This window comes from Lepidochelys kempii, chromosome 5, assembly GCF_965140285.1.
Source record: "Lepidochelys kempii isolate rLepKem1 chromosome 5, rLepKem1.hap1, whole genome shotgun sequence".
NCBI lineage: Eukaryota > Metazoa > Chordata > Testudines > Cheloniidae > Lepidochelys > Lepidochelys kempii.
The window spans coordinates 120,131,941-120,152,614 of NC_136384.1; the positions used below are offsets into that span (position 1 = coordinate 120,131,941).

The following is a 20,674-nucleotide window of genomic DNA, read 5'->3' on the forward strand; positions in this document are numbered from 1 at the left end:
TTCCTTAACTACCTAGCCATAATTGGATACCATTAAACTATAACTAGATGGGAGAAAACACATCTGCATTGCTCAGAGTTGATTTGGAATTTGAATTGAATCTGATCATTGCAATTATCTGTCTTAGATTCTTATTCTGTTCTGTTCAGATTTTATACTATCCTCATGGCTATAATGTCTGAGTGACTTCCAGAAGTGTGTTAAGTTAGAAGCAAATTTAGCTCTCTTAAGAAAACCAAGAGTTTCTAATAACTCTATTTCTGCTATCACTAGTAATTTCATCCTGCGTACAGTGGGATCACATCAGCTCCTAACATTTAAACTTCATACACACATCATTTTGTCAGAAACTTACGTTGCAGTTGGAGCTGATCCAATCATAATACAAGTAATGCTTAAAGACTTTAACAACAAAAGAAATCACATTGAAAAGATATTAAACAAACCATATTGTTTAAATGTAGCATTGTGATTGAACTTGGAGAAGTACCAAAATACTAGAAGCGGGGAGAGGGAGGGGGAGGACATTTTTAAAAGAAAGTTCTTTCAACTTCAGCATGAAATAATTTTCTGTGATTAAAAACTGCAATATGTGTGGTAGTAAGGAAACACCAAAGTCTTCAATGTGTTAAATATACATTGCAGACTCAGGTGCTCACGAAGTCTGGTTTGTAAGCGGCTTCATTCAGCGTGCCAATTGTCCACTCTGTGCCTCAGATGACCTCTTGTGGTGAGCCCTCGTGTTTGCATAAGCATGTCTACTGCTGTAGCAAGGTTCAGAATGGCTTTTTTTAAAAATTAAAGGGGCACCAAGTGTCAAAGAAATTCGTAACAGCGAAATTACTTCTAAAATTCCCAGTATAAGTTCAGGTGCGCTTAATGCCTTACATAAAAAAGACCTACTTGGCTAAGTGCTTCTGATTAGAAAAATATGGCCAGATCTTCAAACTTGCCTAGTGATTTTGTGTACCTACGTTTTTGAATGTCCGACAAGAGGTATCTCTAAAGAGGCCGGATTCTCATAGAGTGGATGCTCAGCACTTTTGGAAAAGGCGGTCCTTTTAAGGTCTCTCAGGTTGGCACCTCAAACTCATTAGTCATTTTAAAAAATCTTGGACATAGTAGTTCTAGGCCCTCTTTACTAGAGGGGCCTCTGAACTTTATTGGGAGTGTTCCAGTTGGGAAGATCCTGTGTGCTGCAATCTAGACTTAGAGACCACAACTCCCATGATGCCTTGGGGAAAAAGTGAGATGCTTGCTTTTCCAAGGAGTGCAAGGAGAGCAGGCAATGGGCTCAATTTTGGGAAAGGAGCCAGATTGCTGGTGTGGAGCTCTGTCCATACCAGGAGCTGCTGTTAGGAAGCCAGAAGCTGCTGTCGAGAGCCTGTAGGGGCCTTGATTGAGCAGGGAGCTTCATAGGTGGTTGGTGGCTTCCCTGGAGCCAGGGCAGAGACTATTGCTGTGCCTTGAGCTGACTGAGTGAAGGGCTGGGAGTAACCCCCACTCTGGTTTGGGCAAGTACTTGCAAGGGGAGGGGCACAGCAAAGAGACTGAGTCTGAGGAGAGGCAGAGTGATCACCACACCGAACCAGGACCCAGAGCTGCTGACATTTGGTGGGGCTGGCTCCAATCGTCAGTGGGGTTGTGCAGCTTGTTGCCTTGGCTGGACTGATCCACAGAACTAACTGAGTGCTGTCTCCAGCTGCAGATCTTCCAGCATGCCCACGCAAGCGCCTAGGACTTGAAATCCAGAGAAATTTACACTCCGGGGTGGGGTAAAGAGTGGCTGTGTAAATGCCAGTTAGATAAGTTTCATTTATTACTGTATAGTATATTTGTTAATTGGTTTTATTCAACTGCCCTCTGTGGATTTAAATTAATAGTGACATTTAATCTTAGTCGGTTATACCCATGACTTTGTTGTTAGGTAAAGGTGTGTTAACTCTAATTTAAGTATATGGGATGTATATTATTTATAATTGGTATTTGAGTTAGACCCATGCCACAGGTGGTGGTTGTTAGTATAGGTTTATTCCTGGAGGTTCCCGAGGCACACCCTTGAGTGTGTACAGGGATCAGCCAGAGGGAGGCACCGCCAATTGTAAATTCCTTTAGGAGTAAAGGGACTGCAGCAGAGGGGTAGATAAAGGATTCTCACCTATCCAACATCACCACTGGTATATTCAGGATCTCTTTTAATGTCAACAGCATCAGGCGCCTGGTCATGCAGGTGAGTGTTGCTGGCTCCCAAGTAACCCAGGGAGGAAAGGGGGGGATTACATAGTCTTCTAAGCATCTGCTTCAGACCAACTAATATTAATTACTTCACTTTTTGGGGGGCCAGTTTCTTTCAAAAAATTAAAGCAAATAACATCCAGTGATAGCCATAAGCTATAAATTTGTGTAGTCCAGCTGCCAACAAATAGTCAAATCCAGCCTAAAAAGCTGCAGGTGGGAGGGGATATATGCACTGAAAATATTTTCTCCTTCCAGCTCTCCCCAAATCTGAATTCTTTTAATCATCATCTGCTTTTCCTTGACCCTTGTCCAATGTGTAACACAGTATTACATAGGTCTGTGCCAATGGCACAAGTACCGCAAAGGTCGGACTCTGCAAGACCCTGTCATCGACGATATTTTATGCACCCATTCCAGCCAAGTTGCTATTACAGGCGAGGTTGTGTCACCCGTTGTGCCCCTTAGGAGCGCTAAGGCCATTATTTAACTTTGCAAGATGATGATAGACACCAAAACTTCCTGTTTGTGTCAGGTTTTTGGCAAGGATGAGGCTCGGGAACTGTCATTTTATTTTATGGAGGGGAAAAATATTTAAATTTCCTTGGGAACAGCTGGACCTCATTCATACATTAGCTTCCCATAACTTTCTGGTTTAGAAACCAGCCAAAATCTTGACCATTGTCACTTAATGATTTCCTGTTTTGTTTAAAATGCTTTTCTATAGATAAACAGTTTACTGTCTTCCTTTAGGGAAAAAATGAACTCACTTATTCATGAATCTCACTAAATTCAGTTATTGGATTAATGGTGAATTATTTTTTTCCCTTCAGATCTTTAATTTAAGAGATGTTAAATGCATGTTGCTAAATTGTTTCAGCCCAAGATTTTACAGTTGTTCAAGGAAAGGAGATTTCATGCACCAATCCCAAAGAATGCCTTTTAATAAATAACTTACACTGTATATGTGAAACGCAGGACTTTTGTGTGCTCCTTAATTTAAAAAAAGGTATTATAATTGGAAACCTGTATGGCTTACTTCCATGTCCCTTCAGTCTTTGGCTTCTCTTGTAGGAGTGTCTCAGTCAGTCAGTCAAGTCTGATGGAGGAGATGGTCCCTTACAATTGGGACAGAGACCCTCAAATTTATTTCACGTGGCTACTAAACAGCTAGCAGACAGCAGCGGCTCTCAGTCGGCACTGGTGCTGGAATTGAACCCACAACTTAGAGATAAGGTGATCAGTCTTGCTCTTTGCATCTCCACTGCCTCCCGTTTTCTTTTTTCTCTTCATATTTTCCTGGGTTTTAGCTGTTGCTATGAGATGTTTTAAGAGCTCTTAAATCTAAATAGAAAACGAAGGGGCATTTGGTAATTTGCAAGCATTAGATATAAGCAAGCCACAGACAACACGTGCATATAACTACTGTTTAAACAATAGGACTGTTCTAGGGCTTTATCCAACTGTCAGTGGAAAGATTGCCATCAAGCCAAGTCTTCCAGAGCAAACTTGCTTGTGTATTAGTCTGAGACTATAGCAGACTCACTATGTATATGTTGTGTTTTTCCTAGACCTCATGTGCTGCTAACAAACTAGGATTGGTTTTCTCACAGTATAAATTGTCACTTGCCAATCTTATTGGGGGGAAAACTGCCATTTATTTCTTTCTCTTTCTCTTCCTTTCTTTCTCTTAAAAAGTGAAGCAACCATGCCAAGAACATGACAAATATGCAGTCTATAATGTAGTGGAAAACTGGAGCTCAGCTGTGGGTAGAACAACAATGTGGTGACCAAGCAGGTTGGCATAGCAAACCCAGCAGTGTAGTTGCCCAAAAAGAGTTTAGCACGAAAAATCTGAAGAGGACACAGAGATTTTGCTGCTCCTTTGAAGAGGAGAGAAAAGGACTGTGGTGAAGAATTTAGGTGATGAATCCTGCATGCTACGTCCTGTTCAAGATGTGCCCTGTGAAGTTAATTAGCACACTGTGCAGTTGTGACTCATACTCACTAGCGATCATGGGCAAATGCAGTCTTTTCTCTGGAACATTCTGATGGTCTTCCATTACAGTGCACTAAATGTGAAGGAATATAACAGATTTCAATAGGTTTTTCCTCACTAGTTTAGGATAGAATTCCTTTCCATCGGGAACGTTGCAACTTAACAGTTGTCTCTAGAAGTTGGAGCTTTCTGGATGCCAGTGTAGGAGACATTGCTCCCGGGGTGCACAAACCTCTAACAAGAGCCAGGAAGGAAAAAGTTGTTTTGATTCATGTTAAAGCCAGTGACATTAGTGTCAATAAACTGCATGTGCCGTGACCTGCAATAGAGATGGAAACATTAAATAAGATGAAGGCTTAACTGTGAAGAGTTTTTTTGTTTTTCAGAAATACTGTCAGTGACATGTTTAGTTCTGGGTAGATAGTGGTGGACAAAGCAGCCGAAGTGGCTGGCTAGAGTGGTAAATCTTGTGCTGCTGGCAAACTAGATGTCGGCTCATGCCAAGGTCCCCAGGTCTCAGCTGAAAGCTGGCAAATACATAGTTGGAATCAGTCTTGCCCACCTGTGTGTTAGTATTCTTCAAATAGGCACTAAGATTATAAGAATGCATTTAGTGTTCATTGAATGCTTGTGAGTTGCTTCATGCATTCATCAACATCTGTATTCCGTATTGTAAGGTAATATTTAATCATTTGTATCGTAAGCCTCTGTAACTATCACCAGACAGGAGAGAGAGATTAACTAGTGTGAAATGCTGATCTCCAGCAGAAGATGTTACGTCCTTCCCAACAGGAAAAGGCCATCAGCACCAGATGGACTAGAGTGAGACATTAAAAAGGATAGAAGGCTTTGTGTTTCAGCTATTCCCTCCACACACCCCATGAAAGAGTCATGCAAGTGAATTCCTCCCATCTGCTGAGTTCACAGTTCAGAGTACATGGGAGGGAACGAATAAAAACCTTAACAAGAAGGAACTGTATCTCTATGCTGCTTGGACTCTGAGTTGGCCCTAAAAGAAATCTAGAGCTTACTTATTATAGAAGCGTCTATTACCTTTTCAAACTTAAGATTGTAGCTCATTTGTGTATCTGCTTACCTTGTAGCTCATTTGTGTACCTGCTTGTAAATAACTGTCTTATTTCCTTTTCCTAGTAATAAATTTTAAATAGTTTATTATAGGGTTGGCTACAAGCACTGTCTTTGGTATGATATCAAAGGTGTAATTTACCTGGGGTGAGCGACTGCTACTTTTGGGACTGGGAGTAACCTGAATATTGCTGTGGCCTTTGATGTAAGGGACCATCTGTCACAAAGGTATGCTTATCTGGATGGCGAGACTGGGGAGTACCCAAGGGGACTGTCTGTGACTCCATGTTAAGGCTGTTATAGTACCTGCGGAGTTTACTCTTGATGATTGGTTGGTGCAAATAGAACTCTCAACCAGTTTGGGGCTTTTGTCATGTTTCCTAACAGTCTGCCCTATGAGTGGTACCCAGGCTCTTGAGCTACCGCAGGACAGCGTCACACTTCTATTGAGCAGTTAAGCAGGTAATTGGATGGTGATGAGGAACCAGCAGAGGAGATACTAAGAGGATGGAGGAAGTTAAGGAATGAGAATAATACTTCAGAAAAAGTCACTTTCTAAAGTGTAGAACTGTAGGAAGCATAACCAAAAGCAAAAAGAACTAGCAACATATACACTTTTTAAATTTTTTTATTTTAATTTTTTAAGATTTTAAAATTATGCACTCAGCCTAAAGAATATAGTGAGGAAGTGAAAATCACGTACACATATATTATGAATTATAAATGGTTTAGAACATGTGATAACATTGATGTAGGTAGAGAACAGAAAAAGAGTTCAAAGATTAACATATTCCAAAGAATCCTGCATGCCCCCTAGAAATATCTACTGTAACAGCATGCTAGAAACATCAATAATGTGGAAAGATGGAGTGATTTTTTAAAAAAAAACAACTAAAGGGTAAGGAAGACAAAGGTGAGATATTAAATAGTAAGCCCAGGGATGAAGTCAGCCCTGTGAGGTCAGTAGATGTTTGCACTGGTTCCCAGCACAAACAGAGCAAAGGCGGAGCATGAAGGATGTTTTCACAAGATACTAAGTCATTAGAATGTTGAAGTGTGTAAGTGGCTCAAGAGGAGAACAGCCAGGGTCCTAGGAGAGAGGGTAATTTGTTTACAGGAGAGAGAGAGACACACACACATTGCTTAAGTCTGAACAAATTCTATGCCTAAATGATCAGCGTCAGATGGCAACAGATATCAAAGCAGACGTGCTTTATTCCCTAAGGGAGGGGAAAGAAATACTGGGAAAAGTTGGGATGTCTGCATAATAGGTAATCTGGGTATTACATTGTGTGAAAATGGACCAAACTCAACATCCCAACAATCTCAAGAAAGAATCAAAAAGAGATAGGGGTTCAGGAAGGAGAGGGATGTAATCTTGGTAGACACAATTTATTGAAAATCCTTTTCGCAAATGGACCGAAAAATGCAGCAAATGTGGTGATATTTGAGGTGAAATTCTGGCCTTATGGAAGGCAATGGGAGTTTTGCTATTGACTTGAATGGAACCAGGATTTTACAGGTGACTCTGGAATGGTGATGTCTATAGGGAGTTCCAATGGCTGGCCTGGTGAAATGTTGCTGGAAACAATGATGCGGTAGGATGACCAATTCTTAGCTCTTTGTGGTATTCTGTCTGGCATGCTACCTTCTGAACTCCATCTTTCCCTCATTCCGTGGTGCATCACTTCCTCTCTTAGCTTTGGTTCTCCTGCTCTGAATTCTCTTACAATATGTACATGCTGTTTTATGGTGGGATGAATATGGCATGTTTTTCTGATTTCATTGTAACGGTTACAGATCACGTTTGCCTCTTGCATACAATCGAAGCATTTAATTAAAAAAACAACTGGTGGGAACTGCAGCAGAGCATACAATACAATGTATACAGGTCAGAGCACAACCATGCTTTCAACAAAACACTGCTGTGTTGGTGTACAGTAGTGTCACGCTCACGCAGAAACACATTTCTTATTCCATATTTGTTCAGCAATGCATACCAGAGGGTCAGCTTGCTCAGATGAACTCTCTGAAAGTGGCAGAAACTGTTGGCATGTTGTGATGGCATTTACTGCTAGGTAAAATTCTTTTACCCTGTGTTCAACAAAGCCACTGTCTCTACATATGTTTATCAGCTAGCTCATTCTGAGAGGAGGGATTTCAAATCTGGAACTTGCTTCCCCTTTGCTCTGCTGAAGCCTGAGTTTGTTGACTTTCTGTGTATTTTGTAAGGGAACATCTTTTTCCCTAGACATTTTCTGAGGGAGTCAGTGGAAGGGCAGAGCTTTTGTTGTGATGAGTTGTGGAGAGCTGAATTGGGTTGGTTAGAACTTGGCCTTTTTTAAAAAAATATCTTCATGGAGCTTGAGTTTCAGACAGGCACATTTTAGAAATTGAAATAAAAACTATGTGAAAAAACCTGACTCAAAATTTCCAACCAAAGCTTCAAACTCATAGTAATAACTATTTGTTCTTGAGCTGAGAGTTTTGGGTGATACCTTAGCCATTTTGGAGAAAATCAGGGAGCATCATTTCTGGCTAGAAATAGAAGAAAAATTACTCCTATTCTGTATATTTGCAGAACCATTAACTGTATTCACTATTACTTGTTACAGATAATAGTATTCAACTTAGAATGAACCTTCTGAATTTTGTATTAATGGAAAAAGACAATAAGCTGTAAATAAATGCTAATGTAATTAATTGGGAGTTTAGCTCTTCATGCTACACACACGAGAATTGCAGCCTAAGGAAGCTTACTGATATGAAAGGCATGAAAACCATGTGGCTGTCTCGTGGCTAATTAACTACATTCCAAGTTACTGGAGCTAACAGTTTTCCCTATGGAGAAATTAATCATACTTAGCTATTTAGCATTTGTCATGACTAAAATCCTAGAAATTGTCATGAAGTATGGACGCTATCCCTGTTGCTCTGTTTGACCACGCTTTGACTCCTCTAGGATTTGATCTTTCAGAGCCTCGTTTCTGCCTGTATTTTGCTCAGTTAAGGGGTTTCTCCACTCCTGCCCTTCCCACCCCAAAAGTCTCCCGACCCTGCATTTTCCGCCACCAACCAAGTGCTGCGACACTTCTTCCCCTGCAGGTAACCAGCTGCAACACCCAGTATCCTCCTCACAGCTGCAGCACTCCTCTTCTCCTAGCCCTAGGTCTCAGTGTCTCCAACAGAGTAGGGAGTGGACTCAAGAGAGGCAGCTGCCCAGGCCAAATCCTCTGATGGGAACAGGAGGAGAGACCGGCTGGAGAGCAGGGCAGCGGAGACTAGCGTAGTGGAGGGGGACAAAAGTGGGGAGGAGTTTGGGTACTGGGAGAGGACAGTCCTGTGCATGGGAGAGTTGGATGGACATATTTATGGAAGGACTAATGTGGAGTAACTAATAATACAGAGGACTTACAGCAGTTTATAGGTAAATAAGCACTTTTCCTGGGTGGGTAAGTATCACTATTATTATTTGTTTGTTTTATGGGTCGTGTCTAGGGAGTCCTAATCCTGGACCAGGATCCCATTGTGCTAGGAGCTGTGAAAACACAAAACAAAAAGACCTCCCTGCCCAGACAGCTTCCAGTCCAAGTGAGACTTTACAATATGAGGAGTAATCACCCCAGTTTTCAAATGAGGAACCAGGCATGACGAGGTTAAAGGCATTGCTTGCAAATGATGAATGCAATGCTGCAGCCAGGCCTGGGACAGAGGGGAGTATGTAGGGGGGGAATTATACGGTTAAACAGGAGGAAGTGAGTGCTTCAGAATACATCACATCTTATCAGAGCTGTGCAATAACTTCCTTTTCCTTCCTCCTGTCTTTCTTTCAGATTTTATTACCTTGGTCTCTTTCATTCCTTCAGGCTTTGCCTCGTTGTTTTCTTGTCCAAGCGAAACACACTTTATTTTTATATTCGCAAGAAGTGCTGATATTCCTCTCCCGTTTAGGGGGGAGGAGCAGGGGAATTGTTGAGCTTGGAAAACTGGGAATAGGCAAATCACCGTGGTGCGTGACTTGGCAGGGATCAGACACCTTCTATTTTATGTTGCAGTTGTAAAGTAGGAGAAAATGAATGTTCATGCAATAAATGTAATCTTATCCCATTTTACGCAAAAGGGCAAAGAGCGCTAATTAGGAAATGCATCATCTGCTAATCGGAGAACTTTTAAAAGAGTTGCCGTTCAGTCTGGTAACTTAAAAATTAGCACGTAACTCTTTGGCGTGTGGGTTACTGTGGGACAATGTGAAGGCTTGAGGCTGTTTTGTGGCTTAAAACCGGAGCAGTAGGGGGCAGCAGAGAGACACAGCAGCCCATTGGGAGTTCTTGGGTGTGTTGTCTACAAGCAGAGGAGGAATGTGACACGTGCACCACTCTTTGGTGTCATATGTTCTCTCCCTCTCAGGGCCAGCTACGTTGGCCCTGCCCCTCCTTTGTCCGGGGAAGCCAGTGCCACAGGTGGGACTGGCTTGTAATAGTCTGTTACAGGGCTGGGCTCACTTGAGCCCTAAGGGAACAAGTTGTCTCTGAGTTTCCAATAATCACATCAAAGTGAAGCTTAATACAACATTATATTGCAGTTGGTACTGGATAGGTTTCCAGCTAAAACAGGGCTCTGTTTTCACTCTGTAACTGCAATAAAAACATCTATGAAACTCGAGTAAAACTAGACCAAGTTCTCTTCCCTTGCAGAAAGCCTGACTTGTGCATGCTGGGGTAATGGCTTGAAGTCCATTTACCTTCATTTGGTTTTGGATCTGCAAAAACAAACAAATCCCAAAATCCATCAACCTGAAAATGTGTTCTCTTTTCTCAATCACACTTGTCAGATCTACTTCCAGCGATTTCTGTTTCTTCAGAAGAGGGCCTCTTGTTCTTTCATTGGCTCTCATGTTGTTTGTATAAGCAAAGCCATTGGTTGAAGACCGCATATACGGGTAGAGGAAAAATAGACTGTCGTCAATGATTGACCAAACTGACAGATTGTGACTGGTTGATGTAAAGTGTGAATGTGACTACTATACATCTTGCACTGAAGCAGAGACCTAAATAAACATCACTTTGTTTCAGGATGGTCCTTTATGTTCTGTACTTCACTCCTGCAGTATCTTCTCATAATTATGGTTGATATTTTGTCACAGATATTTTTAGTAAAAGTAACGGATAGGTTGCAGGCAGTAAACCAAGATTCATGGAAGGCGGCAATCTATCTGTGACTTCTACTAAAAATAATAGCGGGGACGGATTGACGGGGGGACAACTGCAGCCAGAGAAAGGGAATGAGAGCCTAAGCCCTGCTGAATGGGGGAGGTCCAGCACCCACCACCACAGTGGTTGAGAGCTCCAGGCCCCCTGCTGCCCTCCGTGGCTGAGAACTGCGGGGGCCCCACCGCGCCAGGGCTGAAGTGGAAAATGTCACAGAGGTCTCTGAAAGTCATGGAATCTCTGACCTCCATGACATAATCTTGTTCTTACTCATATTATACATTTTTCTTGTTGATATTCCAAACATTAACAGTAGGAGACTATGTTCCCTCTGAGTCCAAGCAGCTAATAGTGTTGTATGCCATCTTCTCAAAGGGTTTATTCTCATGAGGCATGTCTTTGGAAAAAAAAAATTTATCACAGTTAAATATTTGGTACCATTCATCTGTTGTGCATAATTGTTCACTGTTTGTAAATCAGTTATGTCATATTTACCCAAGCCATTCCAAATTTGGAACATACAACAACACAGATAGTGGAACATACATAAGAACGGACATACTGGGTCAGACCAAAGGTCCATGTAGCCCAGTATCCTGTCTTCTAACAGTGGCCAATGCCAAGTGCCCCAGAGGGAATGAACAGAACAGGTACTCCTAAACTGATCCATCCCCTGTTACCCATTCCCAGCTTCTGCTATCGTCCATGAACTTATCCAGTTCTTTTTTGAACCCTGTTATAGTCTTGGCCTTCACAACATCCTTTGTGTGAAAAAATACTTCCTTTTCTTTGTTGCCTATTAATTTCATTTGGTGCCCCCTAGTTCTTGTGTTATGAGAAGGAGTAAATAACATTTCCTTATTTACTTTCTCCATACCGGTCATGATTTTATAGACTTCTATCATATCCCCCTCCCTTAGTAGTCTCTTTTCAAAGCTGAAAAGTCCCAGTCTTATTAATCGCTCCTCATATGGCAGCCATTCAATACTAATCATTTTTGTTGCCCTTTTCTGAACCTTTTCCAATTCCAATAGATCTTTTTTGAGATGGGGCGACCACATCTGCACGCAGTATTCAAGATGTGGGCATACTGTGGATTTATATAGAGGCAGTATGATATTATCCGTCTTCTTATCTGTCTCTTTCTTAATGATTCCCAACGTTCTGTTCACTTTTTTGACTGCCGCTGCACATTGAGTGGATGTTTTCAGAGAACTGTCCACAGTGACTCCAAAATCTCTTTAAGTGGTAACAGCTAATTTAGACCCCATCATTTTATATGTATAGTTGGGATTATGTTTTCCAATGTGCGTTACGTTGCACTTTATCAACCTTGAATTTCATCTGCCATTTTATCGCACAGTCACTAGTCTTGAGAGATCCTTTTGTAGCTCTTCGCAGTCTGCCTGGGACTTAACTATCTTGAGTAGTTTTGTATCATCTGCAAATTTTGCCACCTCACTGTTTACCCCTTTTTCCAGATCATTTATGAATATGTTGAATAGGACTGGTCCCAGTACAGACCCCTGGGGGACACCGCTGTTTACCATGCTGAAAACTGACCATTTATTCCTACCCTTTGTTTCCTATTCTTTAAGAAGACAGATTTATGATTATGATGATTTTTGCTTGTTGTGATAGCCCCCTAAATGTTCTAACAAGTCTCTAAGGTGCCACAAGTCCTCCTTTTCTTTTTGCGGACACAGACTAACACGGCTGCTACTCTGAAACCTGTAAATGTGCTAGGTATTTTCAAAACATGGAGCGAGACAGTCTCTGCCACAAAGATATTTCATTTGAATCCTAGACCAGATGCATCATGTAAGAGCTACAACAGGTGGAGAAATAAGGTCTCATGGCTACTTTATTGTTATGCATAGCCACAATATTTGCAAAGCACCCATTCCCTGAAAAAAAACCAACACTAAAATCCTCTTGATGGACGCAGTGCCCTTTCATCCATGCTCTTTGAATATCCATTCTGACCTTCTTCCTTTTACAGTCCTCCCTTCATTTGTCAGACCTGGAAGTCATTCCATGTCACCCCGGACATCAGTGATTCTTCGGGCTATGAAGGTTGCCTTTGCCTCAGTCTTTCGGTGAAGTTTGAATGGGAGGTGCCTGAGGAGGAATGGTGTCTGAAAGTTCCTTTAAATTGTGGTGTTGCTTTGGATTGGTCTGGGGATAGTGCAGTCAGTGCATGGCATTTATTTACTCAACCATTTTGAAAAAAGATAATTGAGATTTCACCCAGAGGCACCGAGCATACAAGCATGTCTATAAAAGTAGGTAACAAGAGAACAGTGCAACCCTGAGTCTTCGCATAAGTGTTCTGGGGCCTTCATTCTGTTGGAGCAAGGTCTGTGGCTGAACAATGGCCTGTGTGAAATGAGTTTGATGGCCTATCTGTTTCCCAATGGAAAGGTGTCCAAATTGCACAAAACCACCATTTGCCATAGGTGAGAATAACTGACACCTTCTTGGCAGACACAGCAAAGAGGCTGTGGGATGAACGGGCCATGCATAGTAAACTATTTTCCCCCTTGAGTTGACCCCTCCAGTCACAATGGCGGTACGCTAACAGATACCATAGTGATGGCTGCAGTATAAGAACCTAAACAGAATAGAATGTACCGGGCAATATACAGAGGCCTGTATTGTCATTGCTGTGCTAAATATGTCTATACGCAGGGACTTTATTTTTCCATTGATGTCAATCCAGCAAATCTCAGGAGCATTGAAATCCCCCCATTTTCTCTCTCAAATATTTTCATGTCAGAGCTTCCTCTTCTATGTATATATTGGAAGCATCTTGAAGTGCTCAGTAAGAGAGTACCATACCTAAACTCACTGTCCCTATTAAAATAATAGCTACTTGATTTCATCCCTGCACTTAAATACAGAATTTTGTTCTGAGCTTTACCCACACTCTGTTCTGCAAGTGGGGGAGGGGGGGAGAAAAAGTGTTTTAATCAATGCAAGATTCTTTGGCAATCGTGCTACTGAAGCCTTAGGAGCTTCTGAATTTCTGCTGAAGAGAGCTCTAAGAAAGGAAATAAAGCCCTTTGACCGACTACCTTTCAGTGCACGGAGGGCATGTTTAGTACTTTCTGTTACATAATGGGCCTGAAATGGATTAGCAGGACCCAAACAAATTCTTTTCCTTGAGAATTACTCCCTGCATCGCTTCTCTCTTTCTGCTGCTTCATTCACAGTGCTAACAGAAGGGTTGTCTTTGTTGTTGTTAGCTTGAGAAGTAAATTGCAGCATTGTCTCCCCAGAGCAAGATTTAATCAAAGGTCTCTAGCTGAAGTGGAAAAATGCTCCTCATTATCACCTTTAAATGGAAATATATTTGCCAAGGAGGGGATATTTAAAAGGGGGGGTGGCTCTTCTTCTGGTTTGAAGTGCTGCCAGAAAACGTTATTTTCAGATTTTAAGAGAGAAACCTCTCAAAGAAATCATTGCTGGGAGTATATTTATTGTAGAAAAATAAAATTAAACATTGCTGCTTTTGGTCAGATCATTTGCACAGCCTTTTATGTGATTAAAGCATTGATATTTGATTTTTCTTTCTCATTAGGTGCTTTTATAATCTGCTGGACCCCAGGATTAGTCTTGTTGCTCCTTGATGTTTGCTGTCCTCAGTGTAATGTCCTGGCCTATGAAAAATTCTTCCTGCTACTTGCTGAATTCAACTCTGCCATGAACCCCATCATCTACTCCTACCGGGACAAGGAGATGAGTGCTACCTTCAAACAGATCCTCTGCTGTCAGCGCAGTGAGAATGCCAACGGCCCCACCGAAGGTTCTGACCGCTCTGCTTCGTCGCTCAATCACACCATCTTGGCTGGAGTACACAGTAATGATCATTCCGTGGTTTAAAAAGGAACTGAATGATCAAAAAGAACCGCCGAGAATTTTTATTGATGGACGAACAATAACAGGCTCGAAAACCACATAGAGAGGGCTGGGCACAAGGAAAGTAACAAACTCACAAGACATTTTTAAATACTAATGGACTACAGAACTCTTTTTTTTTTTCCAGAAAATGCACCCACGCACAACACCAACCACGTATGCAGAACTGGCCATGCTATAGCCCTCGTCCTTTCTTATACTTTCTGAAAGTAGAAAGCAGATGCCTTGCAATGGAATTCATAAGTAGCACTAGGAAAGTCTTATTTAGACTACACTAACTAGACTGTCAGAATATGCTTTGTCTTGGTGCCAGTTGAAATCAACTCCGATTAATTAAGCGTATACCTGCTTCACTGCATTTACATGTAGACCCTTAGTCTTGTTTTTAAAAAAAGAACGCATTTCATTTAATAGACACTTAATATTTATCACCATCCGCATGCTTGTGATGGACATTAACTGTGCAGGGAGAAAAAAACATGCTGTAGTCTTTGTATTCTTTGCTACGATACCATAACTACAGCAAAACAAAAATATTTTTCTAATACAGGCCACAGGAAAATGATGGAAATTCTGACTCTTCCTACCTTCTTCACTGGTGTGAGAGCACACTTGTTCTCTGTGTTGGTGGATTATTTTAATTAGGAAAAAGATGCTCATTGTAATGTCCACAGGAAAGTAGAAAAGCATAGACTGTATTACAGTGTTTGTTTAGATTATGAAATAAACAGTACTCTAGTCACAAGGTAGTTAACTTTCTTTTCTGAAGTGTGGTCTTGAAATAGGTAACATACACAAGAGGTCCAAAGTTTATTCATGGTCAGCTCCTTAACGTAGGATATGTCTTTAATGCTCTAAAAGAGACACAGTCCTGAGGCTAAACTGAAGCACAAGTGTGTTTTGTAAGATGTATTTATGGTGTTGGAGTGTTTTTCCTCATTCATTGTGGAATGCAAAGGGATTTTTTTAATGCATAATATAGCGTACTTTGTAAACATTTTTTTAAAAAAAGAAATCTTTTTTTTTTTTTGCACTGAGAGACAGACATTTTTGAGGGTATCTAAACAATTATTTACCCTTCATCTCATCAACAGTAGTTACTTGGAGCTAAGGTACAATTTAATTTTTTTAATGAGACCAAATATATAATCTGCCAAACAACTGAAACCTCCATTAGGATAAGCCAGCCAAATATCTGGACATCTCATACGTGGCTACTTTTAAGAAGAGATACCACCTGTCCAAATATAAACTCGTATGAATTATTAAATACTAATGAAAATCCATGGTCTGCCATCAAATAAATTTTAGTGAAGAAGAGATCTTTGTATTAAAGAACTTGGGACCTTTGTATGCCAAATTACTTGTTTGTGTGTGTGCGCCCAAGTGTGCATAACAATGTAATGGACCATAAGTAAAGTTCATGAGAGGCGGTTTTCCATGTTGTTAGATGCCTAAATAATAACTTGCTTGAGGTTTATCAGTCAGTGTAAAGCTCTGGAATGTTACGTAACAGGTGTTGGAATACTGTCATGAGGCTATTGTGCAGAGGTGGATAGAGTATGTAGATTTAAGAAGGATTCCTGAAAAAGGGAATTCAGCACCAAGGAGGCAGAGAGAGCGTAAAGTTGCCAGTGTGTGTGAAATCAATGGGAGTTTTGCCATTGACTTCAGTGGAGCCAGGATTTTCACCTGTAATGTTTAGCAGGTATGCAGGGGCAATGTGAAAGTGGGGGAGATGAGAGCGGGCAGGTGGGCTTAGAGAAGGTGTCCAGGGATCATGCATCAGTTAAACAAGGGACGGATATTTATGCGTACTTTGTACAAAACACATACAGCTATATTCTTTTCTGAGGTTGAGAACCAATGAACTCAGATTTTTCACGCATGTAACTACAATGAGAACTAGAAGATGGGCTGTTTGAACTTAACGGGGGGAAAAGACCCTCCACGCTAAGCCACTAATAAAGTTTTCTCAATGAGTGTACAATGTTTGGTGTGCATGCCTGTCAGTGCTCAGAGAATAAGGGTGATTCCCCAAAGAGGGGAATAGGTTTGGGGAGGATGTCATCTCTGTTCTCCTGGCTCCCAGATCTGCTTTCCCTTCTGCTGGTTGCTTTAGTGAGGAGGTAGGCATGATAGAGGACTCAGCACTTGAAGAGTCTTCCCAGCTTCCAGTGTCTCCTGCAGCGAAATGGGGGGCACTACACTATCTGGGTATAATAGTGGTTTTCCTCCTTTCCTGCAGGCATTTCTGATGTCACATGTGGGAGTCGGTAGGACTGATGGTGGAAATTCAAAGTTGGTGGGTTGTCATGGAAGGAAGGGAAAAGGGATCAGCCGATTGGTGAAACAGCCAACTCTAGTCCCGGAATGAGGTCCAGAAGACAGCAGCAAACACCTCTCATCCCCCCCAAATATTTTAAAATGTGGGTGACTGAAAGTTTTGGAAAAGGTATGGGAAAGATTGAATCAGCAAGAATCATTTGCAAAAGACAGAAGGGTTGACAAGCCTAGCGTGCATGATGAATGTTTTGTGATGTTTCTATTTCTTCGTCAAGTGATGGTCCCTATGTAGATTTTAATTGCTGGTACAATGGGCAGAAGTCACCACCTACGTCCTCTAACCAGTGTCCATTTCCAGAGTGACACTAGCCAGTGCTGGAAGCTAGAATTTTTGAACTTGCAACAGCAATTACATCTCATGCATCAAAGAGATTAATCCAGGAGCACTTGTTACGCAGGTGGCTTTTCACTACGTAAAGGTGAACTTCAGCGGTTTGCTTAAAGTTAATAGAGTGCAAAACTTATTTTATAAGATTCCACTGGAGGAACTGAGCACGTGGTTTTTCAAAAATGTAATTGGTGCTGTATGTTAATGAAATTACCGTCCTATATCCTTGAGAACTCTGAATTGCCAACTGCCTAGTTCTTTTGGAAGCTAATGTAATCACAGCTGCCATGAGCAAAGAAATGAAAACAAGAGTTTGGAAGAGAATGATTCTTTCAACCTCCTGTCTCTGATGGTTCTCATGTCACTTATTTTGGCAGAGAAACCAAGAAATCTGTCATTTGGATTTCTCAGTTTCTTTAGGCGGTTGTGTAATTGTCTCCAGTTGTGTTAAAATACAGTGCTAAATAATTTTTTTTCAACAATGGTTCTAGGAATCCTATAAAAGGTTTTGGGAGACTTTTTTTAAAATTCCAAAGTTTCTCCCAACATAAGTAACATATTTGTATGTCTCGCCCAAGCAAATATTTCCCAAGTTCAAATGTGGTGGTGTTTGCTCAGACAGTTGTAAGCATGGGAGTTCTTTAATGAGGTGAAATGTTTGATGAGGTCATTTGCATGTCAATAACCAAAATGTTTTTCCCAGTTCAGTTATTTGGCAGCAGCCCTAGCGTCAGAGTTCTCTGTGGACAAATGGAAATAGTTAGCAGCAGTTCTCAACCTGTGGGTCAGGACCCCAAAGTGGGTCACAACCCTGTTTTAATGGGGTCGCCAGGGCTAGCGTTAGACTTGCTGGGGCCTGGGGCTGAAGCCGAAGCCTGAGTCCCAGTGCCCGGGGCTCAGGTTACAGGCCCTCTGCCTGGGGCTGAAGCCCTTGGGATCGTGTAGTAATTTTTGTTAGAAGGGGGTCACAGTGCAATGAAGTTTGAGAACCCCTGAGTTAGGGCATTCTTGGGGGTGCCACAGATTTCTTTGCAAGATAAAAAAACAGAACATTCACTGAATGTTTAGCTTCCTTACCTCTATTGTGTTCCGTGTTCCATGTTCCCTGTTTTTACTCTAGATGGAGTGGATAGCTGCAGCTGTCTTGATATATACTTTCATGATGAGGCAGGGAAATTTTTCTGAAGCTATTAATTGTACAAATTTATAGTTTGTAAAAACACAAATCTACATCGTGTTCTAGCTGCAGCATCTCTTTTGTTGTGAACCCTGCCTCTTGATCAGTGACCTCCGATATCTATTGAAGAGCTCAGATTCTGTAATAACTAGAGATGTGCCTAACCTGAAAACCCAGAGCAGAGTGTAATGAAGTTTGGAACAGAGCTGAACTTTACGACTGGCTCCTATCACTAAAACCACAAATCCAAATTACACTTAAAGTTCAGATCTGGATCTAGAGTTCAATGCCTGGGGTCACATCTACAAACAGGCATCCCAGCCAGTTATTGGTCAGTAGAGCTAAGCGCAGGCACAAGGCATTTCAAAAGGCAAAGAGGCTGTAGGGAATTCTTCCCCATCAAAAGTTCTCCGATTTAAAGGCAAGGTAGTTTGCACATCAAAGAGCCAATAGTTTATTCTTAAAATATTTGCATAAACTTCAAACAGTATTGACCAGCACTGTGTTTTAAATGTTTGTTGAAGCATGTACAGTTATCAAGAAGGAGCAGATATCTCTCTCGACTATATTTGTAGGGCTCCCAGCATCATCCTATCTGAACGCCACCTAAAACAATTTTTCGATAAAATTATGTGCATAAAAGTTCTTGAGTGATGTTAAAGGGGACACCATGGTTTTGAGAGGTTTAAACGCGCGCGCACACAAATTCATTGAAATACATGAGAATAATACAAGATACAGTTAGGAAAGACTTATTACCCTAGGACACTTAGCCAAGCCATGAAGGTGCTTTGTACCTAGAACTCTGTTTTGTCCATTCTAATCATAAAATGTGGTGACGTTGCCTTAAAAGTATTTTCATTCTTTACATGTTGCATTATTGACATAATGAATTACATTTATATAAATGAAATACTTTGCATCCTTTTATTGTCTTTATTAAAGGATTGTTTACACTAGAATTTGTAATAATATTTTAGCACATTAACTAATGAGATTGCAAATTGTAGTGTAGATAAGTCCTTAATAAAGGCACTGAAGAAATGCCAAGTGTTGTTAAGGTGAAACACAACTAGTGACACATGTTTGTTCCTTGTCTACGTAAAATCGACAAGAGTGGTGTTTACCATGTGTTAAAACACGATTATCCATTGCAGCGTAGACAAGAGCTAAGAGACGGTCAAAGCTTTATATAAATACTAATGGAGCCTCCCAGCATCACATTTTAGTCTTCCAATCCTGCCGTTAGGGATTAGTCTACGTAATTGAGGCTACCTACCATTACAATCTACTCAATTTCCAACCACTGCATCCAGTTTTTACGAGTTAATTCAGCTGTCCAGTTTTAGAAGAAAGTCCTTCTAAAGCGTCACAAAAGTCTTTTCAAGTGCTCAGCTACCTCACGTTCAGAGACAATGCCTTGTCATACGATATATCCCTTCCTCTCCTTTTCTTCGTTTACGGGCTTTTAGACACAGTTGCTCATCCTCATAAATATTTCTAAAGCTACCAGGAAAAAACCCCTACAATATAAAAATACAGCTGGACAAATATATTGTGATCTTAAACCATCATATTGTCTGCTACATCGTCCTAAGTAAATCCAGACCAGTGAGAGTGCTGCCAACACTTTAACAAGAGGCTCCCACAACATGTTCCCTCCCTGCCTGTAATAAACTCCTTGTAAGGAGAGGGGTATATGTGGGAGACTAGGGAATCTAGTTATTTTTCCCCCTAATTAAATGAAAGTACTTTCTCATAACTCTTAACTACGGATGGAGCCAACACTACTTGGCAAATTAATGGTATGTCAAGTTCAGATACATGTTTATAGATTATACCTACTATAGGGAAGTGTTTGGCATGTATAATATGAAGTATGTGAGAAGACCTTTTAGGGGAGCTCTCCTGTGGGGACAGTTTGTTACAAATATGTCTGCATATAGGTGCAATCAGCTCCATTCCAGCGAGCAACACACTTGCTTTTTGGAGCCCCGGGATGATTTAGCAGCATTGTGGGATGTTTATTTCTGGTGAATCATATTAAAATCAAAGCCAGTTTAAATGTTTTCATTTTTGGCATTGAGTGTAGCTCTGTATTCTCTTTCCTCTTCCAGACTGTCAAACCCCCATTGGCCCTTATTCTGGGCTGCTTAAATCCATGATTGTGGCATTTTAATCTCAGGTGGTCTTCATGCCTCTGAAGGGGTTACCTGGGTGCAAGTGTATCGTGATGCCCCAGGTGGCTTGTTGGTACGGGGGGATCAAAACTCAGAACCTGTGGCTCTAAAACCACAGGCCTCTACTGCCTGAGCTAAGAAAACCCAGCTCTGTTAGCTCACTGCCAGTAGCAGACTCATAAATCTCACTATGTG

The 20,674-nt window shown here is 41.2% G+C and overlaps 1 protein-coding gene across 7 annotated transcripts in view; it reads left to right on the top strand.

Annotated features, from left to right (window-relative positions):
• Positions 1-16,438, top strand: part of LPAR1 (lysophosphatidic acid receptor 1) — a 99,357-nt gene extending 82,919 nt beyond the window's left edge. For 6 of the 7 annotated variants that reach the window (XM_073345597.2, XM_073345591.2, XM_073345593.2 and 3 more), the window contains one exon: positions 14,111-16,438. In XM_073345597.2, the coding sequence (XP_073201698.1) occupies positions 14,111-14,412 (302 nt within the window). In that variant the 3' untranslated portion in view covers positions 14,413-16,438. Of the gene's footprint in view, positions 1-3,933; positions 4,105-14,110 lie in introns of those variants that run through there. The other variant, XM_073345598.2, reaches the window with a different exon arrangement.
• Positions 16,439-20,674: the final 4,236 nt, after the last annotated feature.